The sequence below is a fragment of the Lemur catta genome, chromosome 11 (genome assembly GCF_020740605.2).
Source record: "Lemur catta isolate mLemCat1 chromosome 11, mLemCat1.pri, whole genome shotgun sequence".
In the NCBI taxonomy this organism is placed as follows: Eukaryota; Metazoa; Chordata; class Mammalia; order Primates; family Lemuridae; genus Lemur; species Lemur catta.
Window position 1 is genome coordinate 76319170 of NC_059138.1, and position 21275 is coordinate 76340444.

At 39.1% G+C, this 21275-nt stretch overlaps 1 protein-coding gene across 1 annotated transcript in view; it reads left to right on the plus strand.

Moving 5' to 3' along the window:
* The window catches only part of GARS1 (glycyl-tRNA synthetase 1), a 43888-nt gene extending 26646 nt beyond the window's left edge, over positions 1-17242 (plus strand). Inside the window, exons 9-17 of the mRNA XM_045564234.1 lie at positions 1323-1485; positions 2494-2658; positions 6506-6613; positions 7435-7580; positions 9523-9608; positions 11400-11509; positions 14339-14432; positions 15475-15665; positions 16949-17242. Of these exons, the coding sequence (XP_045420190.1) occupies positions 1323-1485; positions 2494-2658; positions 6506-6613; positions 7435-7580; positions 9523-9608; positions 11400-11509; positions 14339-14432; positions 15475-15665; positions 16949-17074 (1189 nt within the window). The 3' untranslated portion in view covers positions 17075-17242. The remainder of the gene's footprint in view (positions 1-1322; positions 1486-2493; positions 2659-6505; positions 6614-7434; positions 7581-9522; positions 9609-11399; positions 11510-14338; positions 14433-15474; positions 15666-16948) is intronic.
* Positions 17243-21275: the final 4033 nt, after the last annotated feature.

The following is a 21275-nucleotide window of genomic DNA, read 5'->3' on the forward strand; positions in this document are numbered from 1 at the left end:
AGATCCTACTTTCTTAGCAAATTTCAGGTATACAATGAATGCATTGTTTCTAACTATAGTCCCCATGTTGCAATTTTTGGCAGAACAGATGGAAAAACTTTGGCAGCAGCTTTTTTGGGGATTCTAGGCAGGGCCCTTAATTTATCTGCCCCACATTGTAGATGCTCAGTTGCTGTCAGCCCGGTTATAAGCTATGTGAGGACAAACACCGTGTTTGTTTGTCTCTTTCACATTTCTATGGACGCAGAAGATGCTTGACAGTTGTTGAAAGACAGTTGGAGCATACATGCTGCAGGACCAAATAAAGTATACTATTAAAAAATAAAATTAAAAAATTAAAGCTCTTCTGCAGTGTATTTTATGTATTTTGGGGACCCATTTAAGCAATTTTACATTACTTCTAAACATCTGAGATAATCATGAAATTGCATCAGTAAATGTGTTTTTTTTCCTAAAGAAGAGATTTGATTTTTACTCATAAAATTAACTTAAAAGGCTTCCTTCCAATAGCTACTAAGTTGCCATTCAGAGAAATCCTTTTGGGAAACCATTACTATGTGCATATTTATTTCATCATTATGTAATTAGCTTGATGTTAGCTTGTTCAATTCATGCCTTATGTCCTTTGCCTTGAATAACACTTTGTTTAAGAAGGTCTTATTCTAAAGAAACTAACTATATGATGCTATTATCAGTCATTTACTCACTCATCGCAGTAAAAAAGAAGAAATCAAACTGCTACAAAAGCTAAAGAACCATTTTAGTTTGCTTTTAATTTCCCATTTTTTCAAAAGTAAATATCGGGAGCTTCATTTAGTGTATACTTGTAAAGACTTGCTAATGCTTTAAGGAAAACTATTTTATTTGGACCTTACTATTCAGTATCATTTCTTTTTTGTATGTGACATTTACTTATGTTACTCTAATTTTAAAAACTTTATTAATCTGCTTTTAAAAAATTATTTCCTATTAAAAGTAATAACCTTTTTGAATGTGGCTAGAAGGAAGGAATTAATATTTGAGAGAAGTTTGATAGTAGTAAAGTTTTCATTAGTGTATTTAAAAATGACATCCTTCACATATATACCATAAATATGTATGAATATGATGTATAAAAAAATAAAGATAACCACCCAGAGAAACTTATCCAAAATTTTTTGGTCCATTTCCTTAGGAAACCAATTTTCTTTTTAGTGAAGGAGATTACTATAATATAAGGCCTTTATCAGTGTAGAATGCAGTTGAAAATAGGGGCCTTGTTTATTGTTTTTTATAGTTAAACATAAAAGAGATTTTATCTCTTATTACATTTTTGTTTTCAGAGAATTCACAATGGCAGAAATTGAGCACTTTGTAGATCCCAGTGAGAAAGACCATCCCAAGTTCCAGAATGTGGCAGACCTCCACATTTATTTGTATTCGGCAAAAGCCCAGGTCAGCGGACAGTCTGCTAGGAAAATGCGCCTAGGAGATGCTGTTGAACAGGTAAGATTCTGGAGGTAACTTATTTAGATGTGCTTATTCGAGGTTTAAGCACTTAGCAAATTCTGGGTGCACTGGATGACAAAATTATTTTGGCAGTCATTTTACTTTTTAAACAGTGCTTGCTTTTATAAATAATTTATTATACAGTATTATATTAGTGGGAGAAAATCACCTCAACATCCTAATTTCTGGACCTTTGGGGCTAACATGAGAAAAAGATTTAGCAGAGCACTTGGAAAACAGATCTTGGTTTGAACTGTGCCTTACTGATGTGACTTTGGGGGAGACAGAATTTGACTCACAGAAACCAAGCCCTCTGGATTTTAGACTCTTCTGTATTGCTCATAGCAATTGGGATAAGACCTTGTATGTAACAGAATTTCTCTAAATATTTGCCTGGAGAAATGAGTGAGTGAAATATTTCTAACAGTAGCTGCTGCCCAGTAGTGGAATGAGTTGCCTTTGTGAGCAGTGAGCTTCCTGGCCCTGAAAATATTCCAGGAGAGGCTGGGCAATAACTTGTCAGCTGTTTTGCAGAGAAGACCCCTGCAGTGGGTGGGGGATGGGGCTAGATGATTTCTGAGGTCCTTCCAGTACTAAAATGGTAAGATTACGTATATTAGTAGATCCCTTCAACATGTCTCATTACTTTTGTTAATTGAGAAGGGGATATCTTTGCCATTCGTTAGGGTCATCATTATGAATATCATTTTTAGTACTGTAGATTTAGAAGGTATGAGGTATTGGGCTGAATTTTTGCTGGCCTAGTAAGTATGTCGGACAGATTTTTAATAACTCCATTATCACCTTGTTAATGTGACACTAACCCCTTTAAAAATAAAGACCACATTCTAAGTATTTGACATTGTTCTAAAACAGGGTAAAATAGTTTACTTTGTGTTTCAAATATTTTTCAGTAGATTATGATTAACTCAGTGGCAAATGGTACTTTGGCTTTCAGAAGTATTAATGTGTGTTTCCTTTCTCTATACTTGCTTATTTATTTAGGGTGTGATTAACAACTCAGTATTAGGCTATTTCATTGGCCGCATCTACCTCTACCTTGTGAAGGTTGGAGTATCTCCAGATAAACTCCGTTTCCGACAGCACATGGAGAACGAGATGGCCCATTATGCCTGTGACTGTTGGGATGCCGAATCCAAAACATCCTACGTAAGTGGAATGGCCTGGTTTTTCACATTGTTAACTTAGAAGTGTAGGTATCAAAACTGACTTTTGTGTACTTTGTCAGAGTGGAACAAAGAGAAAAGAAAAGAGATCTTTTCCTGAGCAAAATGCAAAAAGCCGTTGCCCCCTGCCTTGTAAAGAGGGGGTTACTGTTTCCGTCCCAGGAGACTTCTGTAGACTTAGCTTCGGGAGAGGGAGAGATGGAGAGAGAAGGTTGGTGGTGGGGCAGTGCTGATGTATACGTTGCTGGATGGGCAGTGTTACTGGTAATATCCTAATGGAGCTAAGACAGGGTGGCCTTCTTCCTGATGAGGATCCCAGCAGTTGTTGGAAATGGTGGTGGGGTTGAACGAAGAAAGTCATAGTGCTTTTAAGCACTATGCGACAGTAGAGTCCCAGCTACTCAGGAGGCTGAGGCGGGAGGATCACTCGAGCTCAGGAGTTCAAGGTCAGCTTGGGCAACATAGCAAGACTTCATCTTTAAAAAAAAGAAAGAAAGAAAGAAAGAGACTCATGGTGCTCTTAGCTTAGAGAGCTATTTGGTAGATTTGGGGGATATACTAGTATATTCTGATCTTTTTTTAAGAACTGTCTTTCTCAAATTCTGTTTATTTAATAAAAACTCAGATCTGCAGGTACCCTCCTAACCTTCACCCCCACAGCATGAACATTAGTAGTACCAAAGCTTAGGAATGAAAGGCATTTGGATGTAGGAAGGGCTTTCTGTATTGGTGGCAGTGGTAAAGGTGGCATCTAAAACAAAGGGGTTGAGAGCCTTTTGGCATTTCCCTTGTTGAGTATTAGAGAGGCCTCCTTACCCACACAGAAAGAGGCTTTACTTCAGTGCAGGGTCATTGGTTTCCATATACGCTTGGTTTTAGTTTTTACTTTTTAAAGTGGTTTTCTGTTTATGGATTCATTTTTTTAAATTAAAAATAAAAATCAGTCATATTAAAAAGGTAATGATTATTTTTTATAAAACAAAAAGGATAAAATAATTCTGAAGAATATTTTGTAGAAAGTAAAACTTCCAATTGCATGCCTCTCCCCAAAAATGTTCACATATCTTCTCCATATTGAGGATTGGCAAACATTTTCTATGAAGGGCCAAATGGTAAATATTTTCAGCTGTGGGTCACGTAGGATCTCTGTCTCATATCCTCTTTGTTGTTGTTTTTTACAACTCTTTAAAAAATGTAAAAACCATCCTTAGTCTTGTGGTCCTTGGTGTGTCCTCCAACTCTAAAATATTTTTCTGTACAGTACAAACATACACATACATAAATGCATAATGATATGCATATGTGTATGACTAACTATTAATGTTTTTAATGTATTCTTTTTCCTTTGTGGAATTGAGAAAGAATTACTATAATCTGTTGAGTTTTTCTTATCCCTTTATTTTCTTAGCAAGCTTGCTTGATATATGTCAAAATAACAGTAATTATTTTAGGATTATGGGTGATCATTAATTTATTTATATTTTTTGGATTTTCTGAAATTTCTTTTTATTTTCAGATCAAACCAATAAAATGTTTTTCCTTTGTATGAGAAAAGTTTATTTCATTTTTTTTGTTCCATACCAGTTCCATCTTTTCGTTTGCTCTCCCTCTACTTTCGGGTTAAACCAGGTATTCTTGCTATCTTAGTTAAGATTCTGAATCTCGCCTGTCTTACCTTTCATTTATTTCATTTGTTTGTTCATTCTACATTTGTCAGTGTTACAAGCCAGGTCCTATCTTAAGTGTTTCACATGTATTATCTTGTGATGTCTTCACAGTAGTTCTGTTTGTAAGTACTATTTCTAAGGAAACTGAATTCCAAGTGGTTACATAATTTGCTCAAGTCTGATACCTAGTAAGTGGTGAAGCCGAGATCCGAACCCAGCTGTCAGCCTCCGGCCCGTGTTCTTGACCCTTATGCTGTGCTACTTTAAAAACCCTGCTACATGCCTGCCAGTCTTGAACTGGGTGCCACTGGGAGGGCTGAGGATCAGGAAACGTGGGCCTAACATTGAGATTAGGCTATAACACTTGTGTGAAATCACAGGAAAACAGGGCTGAACAGAACCGGAAGTTCCAGAGTAACAGAAACTTTGGAAGAGAGGGGAGAACTTCTTTACAGATTTTAGTACTTTCTGTTTGTGTACTTCATATTTTATTAATGAAACAAGTTACTGTTGCAGTTAATGCCATACCAATTCCTTCTCCCTCCAGAGAAGTAACCACTGTCCCCAGTTTGTTATCATTCTCAGGCATGCTTTTGTAATTTTACCTTTTAGTACATAAATATGTTAGTTGGCATGTTTAGTGAATGTCAGATTACCAAATTAGATGTTTTCAGGCTTTCTTATTTTCTTTAACTCCTTTTTTGTTTTGGGTTGAGGTTTCTGAGCTTATCATAGGAGTTTTAATATTTGCCATCTTTGTTACCAGTGTCCCATGTGATAACATGTGCTGGGAAAGCTTAGCAATTTTTATTTTTGAAACAGAGTCTTGCTCTGTCACCCTGGGTAGAGTGCAATGATGTCATTGTAGCTCACTGCAACCTCAAACTCCTGGGCTCAAGTGATCCTCTTGCCTCAGCCTCCCAAGTAGCTGGGACTATAGGCGTGCACCATGAGGCCTGGCTAATTTTTCTAATTTTGGTAGAGATGGGGTCTTACTCTTGCTTAGGCTGGTCTTGAACTCCTGAGCTCAAGTGATCCTCCGTCCTCGGCCTCCCAGAGTGCTAGGATTACAGGTGTGAGCCACGCCTGGCCAGCTTAGTGGTTTTGATGGTTAAATTTTCCCAAGCTTTGGATCAAAGGCATAAAAATAAATATTTGTGAGAAGAACTAACTAGATATATACTAAAATAAACCTTTTACAGCTCTTTTGTTCTTATTAAAAATGAGTTCTTAAGGAGTTACAATAATGAAGTGCCACCTACTGGGTGGCCTATAAACAATAGACATTTATTTCTCGCAGTTTTGGAAGCTGGAAGTCATAGGTTGGGGTGCCAGCGTGGTCTGGTTCTGGCGAGGGCTCTCTTTCGGGTTGCATGCTGCCGTCTTCCGTGTCCTCACGTGGTGAAAGAGGGCACTCTCGTGTCCCTTTTATGAGGGCTCATATTAAGCCTCCACCTTTATGACCTAATCACCTCCCAAAGCCTAATACCATCACACTGGGGGTTAGGATTTCAACATATGAATTTTGGAAGGGATGCATGTTTTCAGTTCATTGCCGGTTCTTAGAAAATAATTTAAAATTTTGCTTTTTAAGAGTATTTTGTATGTGTATTAACAAGAAATGGAACCTGGCAGTGATGTGATTGTAATGCTGTTCTTTAATTTTATTTTGTGACCTAAACTTTACCTATTCTTTACTGAGTTTTCTTTTGTTTGTAAAGAAAGTGAATTGAGTACGAATGCCCACATGATGGCCAGCTGAAGTATGTGTTTAGTCAGCCCTGTGATAGCAAGTTGTGAGAATAGTAGGCCGAAGAGAGTAGTCGTTTCTGCCAAATTCACTTTGAATCTTCGTCATAAATTTGAACAAAATCTGCAGGCTTTGTCTAGGTTCATGTTTAATTTCCATAATTAAATTCTAGAATACATTCATTTACCCCACAGTTACAATGTGGCGGTATAAATCCATCCAAAGATAGGACTGCTACTTTGTGTACAGTATGAAATGTATTTTATAAGCTTGTTAGCTGCCTGACATACGAAACTATTACCATTTCAAATATTTATAGGCTTGAATATATAAAAGGGTTTGTGATAGTCTGCATGCATTTGTGAACAGACCCAATGTAAGTAATAATGTTTTTATTGGCCATGTCTTCTTAGGGCTGGATTGAGATTGTTGGATGTGCTGATCGTTCCTGTTACGACCTCTCTTGTCATGCAAGAGCCACCAAAGTCCCACTTGTAGCTGAGAAACCTCTGAAAGAGCCCATATCCTTTCTGGTCACTCTAAAGCTCCGGACTAAAGTGTAAACATCTTGCTAATGCATAAGTTCAAGTCTATACCTTGTTCTGTGGATACATTGAGATGTTTTGCTTACTGTGGTAACACTTGTTTAAACCTCTTATTTTGCCCATCTCATTGCTTCTTTCCTGTTGTTCATGCTTCTAGTCTGACATGTGCCCACTCGGTGTTTGGCCCTTAAAGGAAGCATATTCAGAAAAATGCTTTGAATGTCTTTCAGAGGGTTGACCAGTTTTTCTCTTCCATTTCCCAAAATGTGTATTTCCTCACCTGCACCTACCTACATGCTCTTTACATCAGGGTACCTGGTGAATACTTTTTGTTTAAAAATGAGTGCCATTTTATGGTAGATGAAATAATAGCTCACTTGATCTGAAAATCAGCAAAGTAGAAATTTTCTTTCTTTACCAGGCCACTAAAGGTTGTGAGCTGACTTCTTATGGGTAGGCCAGTGACAAGAAATAGATCTTGTTGGACATTTTAGAAAGAAAGAAATTGTTATCAGAAGTTTTTATGCTGTGGATAGGGTCATGTTGCTGATGAGGTGATCCTCCTTTTATGTTATTATGACTGAAAAGGTCTCTATTGATGGAGTTGACTTATTTGTGAGTGAGGTTTGTCTGAATGATTCTGTGGATAGTTGTTTCATCTTGCACTTGAAATCAGCATGAACAGGATTTGGGGTACTAATGGAGAACTGGGGTTGTTTTAAGTTGATTGTTGTCCAGATCATTTTCTGAAATACTGGGACAGTGCTGTATTTTTGGATTCCTTAACTATTTCCTACAAAACAGTCAATGTTGTTCAGTTTGAACCCAATAAGGGAGCAGTTGGTAAGGCATATAAGAAAGATGCAAAACTGGTGATGGAGTATCTCGCCATTTGTGATGAGTGCTACGTTACAGAAATGGAGACGCTACTGAACGAAAAAGGGTAAGATTTAAAATGTTTACTTTTACATGGGCTCCAGTCAGATATGTCTTCTCTGCCAGCTTCTGAAAGTTGGGTAAGATTAGTTTCTTCAGAAAGTTTTTGCAGGTAAGTACTGTTTCTTGGCTGCATTTAAAGGACTGTCTTCAAAAATGAAGAGAAAATACTTTCAGACAAACAAAAGCTCCAAGAATGCATTGCCAGCAGACTATCACTATAAGAATTATTAAAGGAAGTTCTTCAGGCAGAAATATGTAAATTTACATCTACCCAAAGAACTTAGGAGCTCTATAAATGATAAATACGTGGGTGAATATAAATGGCATTTTTTCTCATCTCTTAATTTCTTTAAAAGATAACAGGTTGTTCAAAGCAAAAATAATTATGTGGAATTTATAACACATGGAAGTAAAATGTATGCCTTCAGTAACACAAAGGATGGGAGCAAAGAATTGGGAATATATGTTGTAAGGCACATGCATTATGTGTCAGGTGGTATAATGTTATTTGAAGGTAAACAATGGTACGTTAACAAATGTATATAGTAAACTCTAAATCAGTCACCTGGAAAAAAACACACAAAAACCAAAGGGGTATAACTAATAAACCAATAATGGACTTACTCCAGGAGAAGACAGGAGAAGAGGAAAAGGAACAAAAAACAGAGGGAACAAATAGGAAATAACTAGTGAGATATAAACTCAACAATATCGATAATTACATTAAATATAATCTAAATACCAGAATTAATAGCCAGTGATTATCAGACTGGTTAAAGATTTCAAAACCCAACTAAATGATGTTTATAGGAAACTCACTGCAATTGTAATACACAAATAGGTTTAAAAGTAAAAGGATCAAAAAATATTTCCCATACATTTCTGGTCCTCCAGAATTACCATCTGTTTATGCATCAATTCCCACTAAAATTGACAAAGTTATATCACTAGTTAGATATCATTATCCACAAACAACACACCATCACAATTTATTAATTATTCTCAAATAACAGCTGTCTTCTTGCTAATTGCAGCTCTTTTATTAGTTACCTCTGCTATACTTAGACTGTGCTCACAGAGAGGATACGTGAGATACTATGTAATGGAGCCTTTAATGCATGCACGCATAAACTTCAGTCAGAATAGTGAAAAATGGAAGAAACCAGTGAAAACCATCCAGTTGAGGCATGAGATTATCACAGGTAGAAACTAGCAAAATACAGTTATCATGCATGCTAGCTATACAGCTTCAAAGTCAACCACATGAGGGCTCCCTTTCCCAGCAATGAGCTGTTTATGAGGCAAGAGAAATCCAAATTGATCTTCCTGACATGAGGAAATACCTTATAGTTGGAAATATAGGTGTTACATGAAGCTTTTTGTAAAGGTGAGTTCTTGTAACCTGAAACTGAAGGGGTATATCTCGGGACACGAGCATTTATTTGGCAGGCAATGATTTGGGGAGGTAATATTTTATACTGACATATCAAACGGAATCATTAAGCTTCTTTTAAACTGGTCTTTATCAACATAAGGGTCATTTATTTTGGAAATATCATGAGAGTTTTAAAATTACTTCTGTAAAATGACAAGCTGGTTCATTTTTATATTCGTTGGGACAGTAATGAGAACAATTGTCTTTTTATCTGCAGGTCTACTTCTAACTTGTTATTCTACAACCGAAATTTTAAAAAGTTGTTTTTGGTTTTACCTTAATCTGAAAACCAAAGAAATTTGTCATGTGGAATTTTATATAACTAGTCAAATTTTTGGGTGCCTACCCAGAGTAAATTAGAATAATACTTAATTTGGTGTTCCTTATGAAATAATTTAAATTTGACTACAGCTGTTATATCCAGAGAGTTGACCAAGTTGTAAACTCCTTTAAATTAAGGCACAAGGATGCGTGTTTTAACTAATATAAAATGTGTTTTGTTTCTTTGTAGGGAATTCACTATTGAAACCGAAGGGAAAACATTTCAGTTAACAAAAGACATGGTCAGTGTGAAGAGATTCCAGAAAACACTACATGGTAAATTTGTAAAAATAATTCAAAGTCATTACTCATTAAAGCTTTTTAAAAATGTTTTTATAACATAACCATTTTATAGAAAGTTGAAGAGAAAAAAAAATCCTTAATGCCACAACCATAAATTTGGTGAATATGTTTAAGATATTCACTTGGGCCTTTTTTTCTTTTTAAACATAATTGTACTGAAAAATAATTTATACTACCACCTTTACACTTTTCTGTGGCCTGAGGTGCATATGAAGAATATTTCTTTGATTAAAATCTTTTTCTTTTGTTTGTTCGTTATAAGGAAAAGTTCTTTTGTTACTTAAGCAGAAGAAGGAACTCACTGCCGTGTCTTTTTTGGCAAAATAACTTGTTAAAAAGTCATTTAGAGCTGGGTGTGTGGCCCTTGTGCCAACCTCCAGCCTGCTTAAAAAAAAAAAAAATCATTTACATCAGTGATCTTTCATGCTTTTTTAAAAGCTAAAGAGATTATTTTTTGTAGAACAAATTCTATGAATTGAGCAGTGAGTATTTTGGAACATATATGAAGTGTGCTGATGGTTACTTGTGGCTGAATTGAAGCTCCTGGAAACAGAGTGGTGGGTGTTTGAGAAGCTGCTGTTAGCAGAGAGAGTAGACCTACCTTTCCATTTTCCTGGGCCTGCCCTGAAGCCAGACTTCAGTGAGCAGTGGTAGGAGCAGGCAGGGGCTGCGTCTGCATGCTTCGGGGCTTTGTGGTCATCGTCCTGGCAGCTGGTTCAGAGCTATACCTCACTGTTCCTCGGATGCCATGGAAGGATGGGTGGAAAATGCCTCCATCATATTACTAAAATATTCTTACTCTTTATCCCAGTGGAAAGAAACAGCCTCTCTTTCCCCCCACATATGTGAGTTTTGGTTCTAATTATCTCATTTCCCATAAAACAGAAACTCTCCAAGGTTATGGTCAGTTGCCTTAGACCTGTACACCTGGACGGTGTTTAGCTGTGCTTCCTTTTCAAATAATAGGAAATAATTATCAGTACATTTTCTGTGTGTACCGCAGGTATTGCCTCATCCATGGGGCCCCTGGTAAAGCTGTCTTTGATGTCCCTGAGCACATTCTTTCCTGAGGGCCTTCCGACCCCTGAACCTTGGGGACACAGTGCCAGTAACTTGGCTCTGAACAAGTTCTCATCAAGATAACAAGCTCAAAAAGTAAAACAAACACTAACCATGTGATACTTTTTGCATGTAGGAATTGTTTTTGTTAATTTTTCAAGCTATGGTAGATTTTTAATTTTAACAAAGTCTTATTAAAAGCTTTAACATTTTTATGCTTTCTAGATAGGCAAGGCAGCTAATAGGGTGTAGCTAATGTTTGTAGCTTACCAACTGGGAAAGGAATTCTCTAGTAACTCATTTCATTTTTATACTATATAAACAAAGAATTACATCTGGTGAAAATTTCTTTCACTCTTTCTCTTCAAAAGGTGTGTTTCTTAGCAGTAAATAGCTTTTATGTATGTTCTGATTTTCTTGTCCTGATGTGCAGAGATCAGAATCCATCTAGGGCCAGGCACGGTGGCTCACATCTGTAATCCCAGCACTTTGGGAGGCTGAGGTAGGAGGATCACTTGAGCCCAGGAGTTCGAGGCTGCAGTGAGTTATGGTCAAGCCACTGCACTCCAGCCAGGTTAACAGAGCAAGACCCCAAAAGATCCATTTGGAATACAGACATTTTTAGTGCTAAGAATTGTTTAGAAAGGATCCGAAATGTATCGTGGTATTTGAGAGAATGATATTGAATTTCTTTCTCTTTTGCAGTGGAAGAAGTTGTTCCAAATGTAATTGAACCCTCCTTTGGCCTGGGCAGGATCATGTATACAGTATTTGAACATACATTCCATGTACGAGAAGGAGATGAACAGAGAACGGTAGGTTGTCCTGTGTGGTGGGTTATTCCTTTATTCAGAAAGTAAAATTTACTGAAGTACATTAGTAAGATTCTGGAATGATTGATTAGTTATTGTTTACTGTAACATATTAGTAATGTTACTCATCTTTGCTTAACTGTTACAAACCACTTTCATATATAATCTTATTTGAGCTTTGGGATATATAGGTTATTCTAGAAGCTATTGTTTCAGTTGCCTGGTGCTATTTTGAGACCAAATGTATAACTTTGGGTCACAATCTATATTGCATCAGTGCAAGAAATGGTACTTTCTGTGTATACCCTTGTTTTCAGAAAATTGGGATTCATAAGATGGCTCATAGACTTTGGCTAAACCACCAAGCTGTAGCTATACTCTGGTAAAACATTAAAGGGAAGCCTCTCAAACTGCATAAAATCGTCTGGGGTACTTTTGGGGTAAAAATGTAAATTCCTAATTCTATTCCAGGGATGGCAATTCATTAGGTCTGAGACTTAGAGGGGTGTGTGTGTATGTTTAAATAAGAACCACAAGTGATTCGAGTGTGGGAGCTTGACAGGTCATAAATTGGGCAGTAGTATCGGGGGTGTAGCCTTTCCTAGCATGCAAGCATTGCTGAAGATAGACATTTATAAGAAGTCTTCATCGACTCCCACGTGTTTCCTTTGGCACTGCTGCCTCTGAATCACTGCCCCTTGCCTTCTGCTTTATCTCCTTATTCTGCCTTACTTCACCACCTCACCTCACCTTGTCTCAACCTCTGCCTGCAGAAATTATAGTCCTTTAATTTCTAGGCACAGATTTCTAGGAAAACCAATCAGAAGAGTGGATATAAACGAGCGGTTATAGATGTCAACTTAATTGAAAGAAACAGTCTTGGGTTGAACATGGTGGCTCACGCCTATAATTGTAGTGCTTTGGTAGGCCAGTGTGGGAGGATCACTTGAGGCCAGGAGTTCGAGATCAGCCTGAGCAACATAGCAAGAGCCTGTCTTTATAAGAAATAGAAAAAATTAGCCAGATGTGGTAATGGGACGCCTATAATCTCAGCTACTTGGGAGGCTGAGGCAGGAGGATCACTTGCACCCAGGAGTTTGAGATCACAGTGAGCTATCATGATGCCACTGCACGCTAGCCCAGGCAACAGAGCGAGACTCTGTCTCAAAACAAAAACAAAACAAAAAAACCAATAACGGAAACAGTCTCATCTGCTTGATCATTCTAAAGCTCAAGTGTACATAATGTTGGACTTCAATCCTGTGGTTTTTTTTCTAGGACATTTAACCTTGAAAAATGAACTGGTGAGTTCTTGGCGCCAGTATTTTAAGAGATCTGACACATTATTGTAATATATAGCTAATAAAGTTAGCATTTAATCTGCGCCCTAAAGTTGCATCTTCATTTCCTGATGTTGAAGGAAGAGCTCTTCATTCATTCAACAGATAGTAAGAACCTGGGGTAGGCCCCAGCTAGGCCATCATAAGGCTCAGTTTTTCTTGGGGAGTGATAACGTACATGACTGCACATGCTCTTTTTAGATGGCAAGTTTGCTTCAAGCCTTTTCTGCTTATTTTTCTAATAAAAAATTTTTTTTTGGTTTAGCTGTTCCTTTGAATCTAACAATATTGATATAACTAGAGCTTTAATAGAAATTCCATAAGGGCTAAACAAGAATGAATTAGTCACAGTGTTTTATGAATTCCCATCATGAAGAGAAATTTGATTAGGCTGTGGGAAGCCAAAAATGTTTCTAAATTATTAGCACGTAGTCCTTCAATCCATTTGCCTGTAAATTTGGTATAAAAACATTGCTAGTGAAATTTGAAAGAAGTATTTTCCTATAAAGGCAAGTTCCTACTCTCTCTCTCATGTTAAATAAAATCATCACAAGATGGAGGAGGGGAGTAGAATTCTGAACTTTCTGTGATGTGGGCGGCTGTATTGATGGATTTACTTATAATGGGATATTTTTCATTGCTTGGCATTAAAGGTTAATTAAGCTTTGAGTGGGGGGCTAAATTGAAACCTACGTCATTCATTATATTTATGGGACAAATTTTTTCCATGTTTTTGCCTTCAAGTGAACCTTTTATACAAATATTATTTAAGAACTGCCTTCAGCTCTCATTTCCAACCCCAAATGGTAGGTTGGTTTGCCTTCCCCAGAATATCTTTGCTTTCTTTGATACTCATAAACCTATTTCAGGATTTAGGAAAGCTATACTTTTTTAACGTAGGTATATAGAACATCTTTCTGGGATTTGTACTGTTTCTTTTGGACATATGTTTATGAGCTAATTAAAATTTTTTCTTTCACTTGGTCACTAAGGCTCACAGATTCTTCTTTTAAAAGACAGAATGGGATTGTGTTTTTTGGCACTACAACTTGTTATTTGATGATTTGTGGGGAAATTCTTCAGGTGGGCTCCAAAGAAAGAAGTAAGGGTTTTATGTGGGACCAAAACATTACCATCTTATATTAATATATGTAATAGCTTTCAGGATGGTTTCACATTATTGGACTTTTTTTATAACAGACTTAAGGAGCAAGCAGAGCAAGTGGTGGAGACCTCCATTTTAGGTGAAAAAACTAAGGTTCGGAGAGAATTCTCTGAGTTAGTCCAAAGTCAGAGCTGAAACTGGGTGTTTCTGATTCTGGTTCTCCTGTTTCTCCTTTGTCACACTGCTTTTCATATCGTGTTTTCTGGCATTTTGATAGTGAAGTTATGCTTGGACACCCGCTGAACGTTAACCTCTTAGTGTGGAATGTTAGCATTTCAATATTTATAAATTAATATATCTGGATTTCTTTCTTTTTAACCCATCTAGTTCTTCAGTTTCCCTGCTGTAGTCGCTCCATTCAAATGTTCCGTCCTCCCACTGAGCCAAAACCAGGAGTTCATGCCGTTTGTCAAGGAATTATGTAAGCAAATCCAATCCAATTGGGTAATCTCCATGGGAACACTATCACGTAGACTGAATTTTAGGAAATGTATCATTGATTTCAATAAAAATGTAGATTGAATAAATAATAAATCTTTTTTTTTTTTTTTTTTTTGAGACAGAGTCTCGCTCTGTTGCCCAGGCTAGAGTGAGTGCCGTGGCGTCAGCCTAGCTCACAGCAACCTCAAACTCCTGGGCTTAAGCGATCCTACTGCCTCAGCCTCCCTGGTAGCTGGGACTACAGGCATCCACCACCATGCCCGGCTAATTTTTTCTATATGTATTTTTAGTTGGCCAGATAATTTCTTTTTATTTTTTAGTAGAGACAGGGTCTCGCTCTTGCTCAGGCTGGTCTTGAACTCCTGACCTTGAGCGATCCACCCGCCTCGGCCTCCCAGAGTGCTAGGATTACAGGTGTGAGCCACCGCGCCTGGCCAGAATAAATAATAAATCTAAGTGATTTTAGCCTGTGCTCTTATTTCTGAGAGAGAGAGTAAGCTTGCTCAGGATTTTTTATCCTAGCATTTGAATGAGTCAAGGTAGGACCTAAGAGTCAGATTTAAAAATTACTGGCCTCTTATTTTCACCTTGGTGCTTATTTCATCAAGGGAACCCGAGTGGAGTGTAACAACTCTGGTGGGTCTACAGCCACTGGATCTGCAGTGCCAAAAGGGATCCTCTTGGTCATCTGGTGCGACCCACTTATTTCAGAGTCGGGAAATGGGAAGAGTCCATTGAACTGCCAGGGCCATACAAATAGAGGTGGTGGAGTCAGAACTGGCCTCCTGGCCTTGGCTCTTAGTCCAACATTCTTTCCCCTGAAGCTGTATCAGATGTGGGTTTGAGGGAAGGTTTGGGCTTCAGGAAGGGATTTATTAAGAATTTGGAGGCTTTTTCTTTCTCTGCTTGCTCTCTTGTGTTGGGCTCTTTTATAAGTTTCCTGAGCTTGTAAGACAGCATTTAGATAACATTAGACTTACTCCGTTATTTTATTTTTAATTTACTTCATTTATTTTGGATAGCGGAAGCTCTGACCAGGAACGGCGTGTCTCACAAAGTAGATGATTCCTCTGGGTCGATTGGAAGACGCTATGCCAGGACTGATGAGATCGGTGTGGCTTTTGGCATCACCATTGACTTTGATACAGTGAACAAGACCCCTCACACTGCAACGCTGAGGGACAGAGACTCAATGCGGCAGATAAGAGCAGAGGTATCCAGCATTCTCTTTGGCTCTTTTATTCTTAGAAATGTTTACTGCTTCTTACTGATTTGAGTTGGATTTTGATGTATTTATGCTCTCTTTCCTCCCATTTTTTTCTTTTTAATTTTAATTGTCTGATAGGCTTGTATCAGAGTCCAGATTCCCAAGTCCCCTTGGTTTAATTATGGAAATACCCATTAGCACTTCTCTAATATTTTCTAGCCATTTGGACTGCTCTGGGCCCGTTCTCCGGCAGCTGCTTTTAATGGTTGTTTGTTTATTGGGCAAGAGAAATAGGATCCCAAGAGGTTGTTGCCATAGTTTTATTGGCAGGCTTTTGGGGGCTTAGACATTTTTATCTTTATATTTCTATAGAAACGTGTATGTGTGTATGTATAAACTTCTCTGTGTTAACCTATTCAAAACCGTGAGTAATGTTTTGGTGATTTCACTCCATAGGAAGGGAATTAATGGGGACGGGACAAGCACAGCAGGGGGAGGAATGGATGGGAAAGGAGAGAGAGGCCACTTCAGTTGACAAATGCCTGACCCGTGTATTAACTTTGAACAAGTATTATATTTCTTTAGAGTGCCTACTATGTGCTTGGCTTGATATAGATAGTAACAGGGAAAACAGAAATCAAAGGCTGCTTTTTTCCAGAGGAGTTTGTAGTCTAATCCAGAAGTCATGGATTTCTGGCTTGTCTTTCTACAAACCAGATCTGGCCACTCTGGACCTATGTCCCTATCTGGTGGTGGTTTCAAAGTGTGGTCCCCAGACCGCAGCGTCAGCATCACCTAGAAACTTGTTAGATGGGCAGAAGCTCCACCCCAGACCTACTAAGTCAGAAACTGGGGGTGGGAGAGGGAGAGGGGGCAGGCAGACCTCCAGATGATTCTGATGCATGATTCTGAGAACCACTGCCGTGTGGCAGCCAGCATTGGCTGTGGCTGAGGAACAGTCGGCCCTTGTAGCACGAGCTTTCCGGTTTGCTGGTCTCACCTGACTCCCCTCACACGTGTTACTTGACTGGCTCCTGTTCTAAGTCAAATTTAACACACGTGAAGTAACTTGAAGTGACCCAGAGATTTAGGAAAGTTAGGAAAAGGCCTTGTGGCAGAATTGAGTTATCCAGGGGAGCTGGTGGGCATTCTGGGTTGGAAGAAGAGCATGAACACAGGCCTGGAATGACAGTGTTTGGCTCTGTGTAAGGTTTCCTGAGTTCAGGGTGAATCCTCTTTTTGAAAATCTAAACAAGTTCATTGATACTTAGTCTTCTCTTTTACTCCAGGTTTCTGAACTTCCCAGCGTAGTCCGAGATCTGGCCAGTGGCAGCATCACGTGGGCCGATGTGGAGGCCAGGTATCCTCTCTTCGAAGGGCAAGAGACTGGAAAAAAAGAGACAATTGAAGAATGAGGACAATTTTGGCAACTTTTGACCACTTGCAGTAATAAAAAAATAACTCTTATCATGTCCACTTTGCAAAAGAAAACAGCATTGTGATTTTTCCCAGGGACTGCATTTTCTCCTCAGTGGCTGCCTGATTTTACCCAAACAATTAAAGTTGAAGGAATTCTGGACAAACTCGTAATCCATTGGCTTGTGTTTTCGCATTCTCAGCAAAGCTGTTTCTCCCACCTTTGGGTAGACACGCTCACAGCTTAATGTTAATAAACACAATACTTTTTTTTAAACAGCTTTATTGGGATATAATTGACGTACTGTAAAATTAGCCTGTTTTAAGTGTACAATTCAGTGATGTTACAATTCCTTGATGTTGAGTATATTTACAGAGTTGTGCAACCACAATCCGATTTTAGAGCATTTCCTTCAATCCCCATTCCAACGTCAGCCCCACGCAGCCACTCATCTACTTTCTGCCTGTAGATTTGCCTTTTCTGTTCTTTCTCTTTTTCTGGGAAAATGATGCATTGTGCTAAAGAGACAGCAGTCACTGAGGAGGTGGAATCGCTTCTGAGAAGGCTGGTGTGGGGGTACAGGAGTCTCCAGGAGGGCGTGCGTGCGTCAGCAGAAGCACCCTTTAACTCATGCTTGTACTTGGCTTCACTGGTAGCCTTGAAAATCACTGAGCTCCGGCTGCTAAAGGAACTCCATCTTTCTTGTCTCACTTAGCAATTCTCCACCATCCCAATGTCTTGATTCTAGCCTAGTATTTTTTGGCTCAGCTTTTAAGATACTTCTATTATGGTTTTGTTAGAACACTCAGAAGATGTAAGCTTATTTGTAAGGAAAAAATTCAAGGATGTGTGAATTTGAGCAGCTACTTATTTGCAGAGTTAGGACCCTGTCTGATATCTGGACCTAGTCTGATACAGTATTGGGTGGGAGAGTCGTGATCTTCAAAATATTTCCCTTTGTCTTGGGTATGAAGAACAATTGAAGTTGTCATTTCTTAAAAGCAAAATAAGAATCCCCCAGGGATTCTCCCATTTGTATCTTATCTCCGATGATGACTGCTGCAGTCCTGGACATAGTAGGTATTCAAGTCTTTAGATAAGTCTTGAATTTTAGAACAGACCTCTTTGGGAAGAAAGTCTTATACTAAAGCTCATTTTTCTTCTGACTGGTAGTTTTGAAAGCATTTGTTATTAAATTAGAAGGAACTAGATTTTAAAGAAACTGAATTTTCATTTTCTAGGGATTCCTCTCACTTCTATTCTAACTCCTTATGATATAGCTCATAACTGGGCATATGTTCTAGCAGTGTCACCTTGGTGGGAGGGGTGTCTTCACTTCTTCCCATTCATTTACTTCCTTTTACAGCATGACTACCTCTGTAGTCAAATGGTCACCACCACCACACACTGTTATGCTTATTAGGGAAAGAGATATTAAGTACACAGTGGAATTTACGTACTTTGAATCGTAAAGGGATTGAAGCCAAAGCTCTCTTCGGTTTTCATTGGTAAATATGTTTCTTATGAGGTAGAGGCTGGGTATTGAACCTGTAAGCCCTCCTTTTCTCCGTTCCTCTTTCTAGGTGGCAATACATGGTTTCTTCCCAGAGCACACCTGCTCTAAAGTAGGTGTTTAAAGTGATCGATTACCTGAGTGAGGAAGACAGGCCAGTAGCCTGGCTCTGTATTACGTTTGCCTGATTTTAAGCACAAGCAGGCCAAGAGCTGTTTCTTAAATGAAGAGGCTCTTTAGACACGAGAGTTTGCATGTGCGTATACACACACCTCTTCCATGCAAGCCCAATGTCTATCTAAAGCTGGGGTCTTTCTGGCTTGATGCTCTGAGGCCTTTTTTGTTATTTATGTGTTTGTATGTGTGGAACTGTGGGCCAGCTAAGCAAGAGCTAGATAGCATTGCTTCTCAGAGAAGTTACTGCTGTTCATTACTTCCCCAAAAAATAGTGATGGGGAGGGTCAGATTCTAACCAATTTCCACGGAATGTATGTAAGAGCACAGTAGTTAGATTCTTTAAAACTTAGGTTGGAATTCAGGGCATTCAGTCAAATATAATGTGGAGTTATATCCAGAGAGGACAGTCTGTGCCTGGCTTCTGTAGGATTTCAGCACCTTATAATATTGCTTAACAGTTCATGATAGCAAAAAAAAACAGTTCATGATAGAACTGTTCCAGTTCTGGAACAGACAGATGTTCCAGAAAAGGAATTCATCACCAAGTCCTATAAATATGGATATGATCTTACTGTTTTCATGAAGTGGTACTAGAGATGTCAGATGTCCCAAGTTCTTTGTGATAAGAACTTGGCAAAATTATTTTCTTCAATAATAAGTCACTTGAAATAGATTCATTCTAGACCCTTATTTACTGTTCCCTTAATCAGTATAATCTCAGGGTAATGGCAGTGACGGTCTTAGTCAGTGGAGTCTATTCCTGAAAGGACTGGGTGCCCTAGAGAGAAATCCCAATTATCTCTGGATATAGCGGCACTTAACTGAACCTCCTTTCACAAAGGAAAACTGTCATCTGTGTCTCTTACGCTGGGCTAGGATAGGGGCTTTGAGAGCATAGCTTATATTCAGAGCCTTGCACTAGCATTTTTGCCAATAGTCCAACTATGCTTAAGGTTTTGGCATTTGGTTAACCTCAGAGCGAAAGCTAGTTGAAGATTCAGTAAGTGGCCTGGGCACAGTGGCTCACGCCTGTAACCTGAGCACTTTGGGAGGCCTAGGCAGAAGGGTCCCTTGAGCCCAGGAGTTTAAGACCAGCCTGGACAACATAACAAGACCCTGTCTCTTAAAAAAAAATAAAGATTCAGTAAGTGAATAGGCAAATAATTATGTTGTGCCTCAAAATTCACCTCTGGTTATTGGGCTGCCTCTAAGCAATAATTGTGTTAAGACCATGTGGATGGAATCAATGTCTCCTCCAGAAATGGGGATATGATTTGGGAGAGTCACCAAGGGTTGCCTGAGAGGAGCAGCCTGCAGCCCTGCCCTCCAGCCTAAGAGCCCCTTCACTTGTGCTGGTGACACGCTCCCCTCTCAGCTGGCCAGGTTATCTTCCTTGCATGTTAAAGGACACACCTTTTTAAACCTGTTGCCTCAGTGAAAGATGTTGGAGCAGCCGTTCTCAGCCCTGGCTGCGCATTAGAATCATTCAAGCTTTGGAGAATATTCATGTCCGGGCCCCACCGCAAACCAATGGAAGGAGTTTCTCTAGGGTAGGGCCTGGGCGTCAGTATTTGAAGTCCCTTAGGAGAACCACTGCTACTGCTTTTGCACCTTGTGAACTTTCTTGCCATGTGAAAGACTGGACTCATTGCTCTCTCCCAAAAGCGGTTTCCTCTGAAAATATGAATTTGTGAGACCTTGTCCAGTGAGACCATTAGAGAAGCAGATTGTGGGGGCGGGGAAGCAAACAGTGTTATTTGCATTTCCCCCTGGTAATCTTGCTGAGCCACATTTCTTGCTGGAGGCGTGGTGGGGATGAAGAGCAGAGGGGTGCTGTGAGCTCTGGGCTGGCCACAAAGCAAGCCAGCTTCTCGTCCTGTGGCTTCTAACATCTAGCTGGGCGAGCTAGCTAACCCTCCAAGCCTCCGTCCCTGGGCCTGAACCTAATGGTAGTTTCAGGATTGTGAGCCTGCAAAGAGGAAGCCCTTCTGTCTTTGGGAACCAAAGCTCTCTGCCCTCCTTTTTTTAATGTGCAAGACTTAGTGTAGAAGTGAGCTGGCATAGAATTTTTGCCAGCCTGTGCCTGCTTTTGTTAGGTCTTGAAACTCAAATCACCAACAATTAGCGCTTAGAAGTTAGCGGTTAGCAGTTATGCTAACTAAAACAATTTGGGCTAATTAAAACCTTTCTTGGCTCATCAAAACTCACTGTTCTGCATCTGAGTGTGAATTAATTGACAATGAGATTAAGTACAATGAAATTGTGGGGAAGAAAAAAACCCACTGACAAACTTTTAAAAATCCTTATTAACATTTAAAAAAAATAGAGCCCAGACTTTCCACTTCTGGAAAGGAGCTCTGAAGCAAGTGTGCAAATGGATACGCTCCACTGAGCTGTTCCCTCAGTGACAGCTCCGGTGCCAGGTTGCTCCTCTGCCTCTCCCATGCCACGTCCAGGCCAGCAGCGCCATCTGCACTCTGTGTCCAGTATTGGGCCACTTCTCACCACC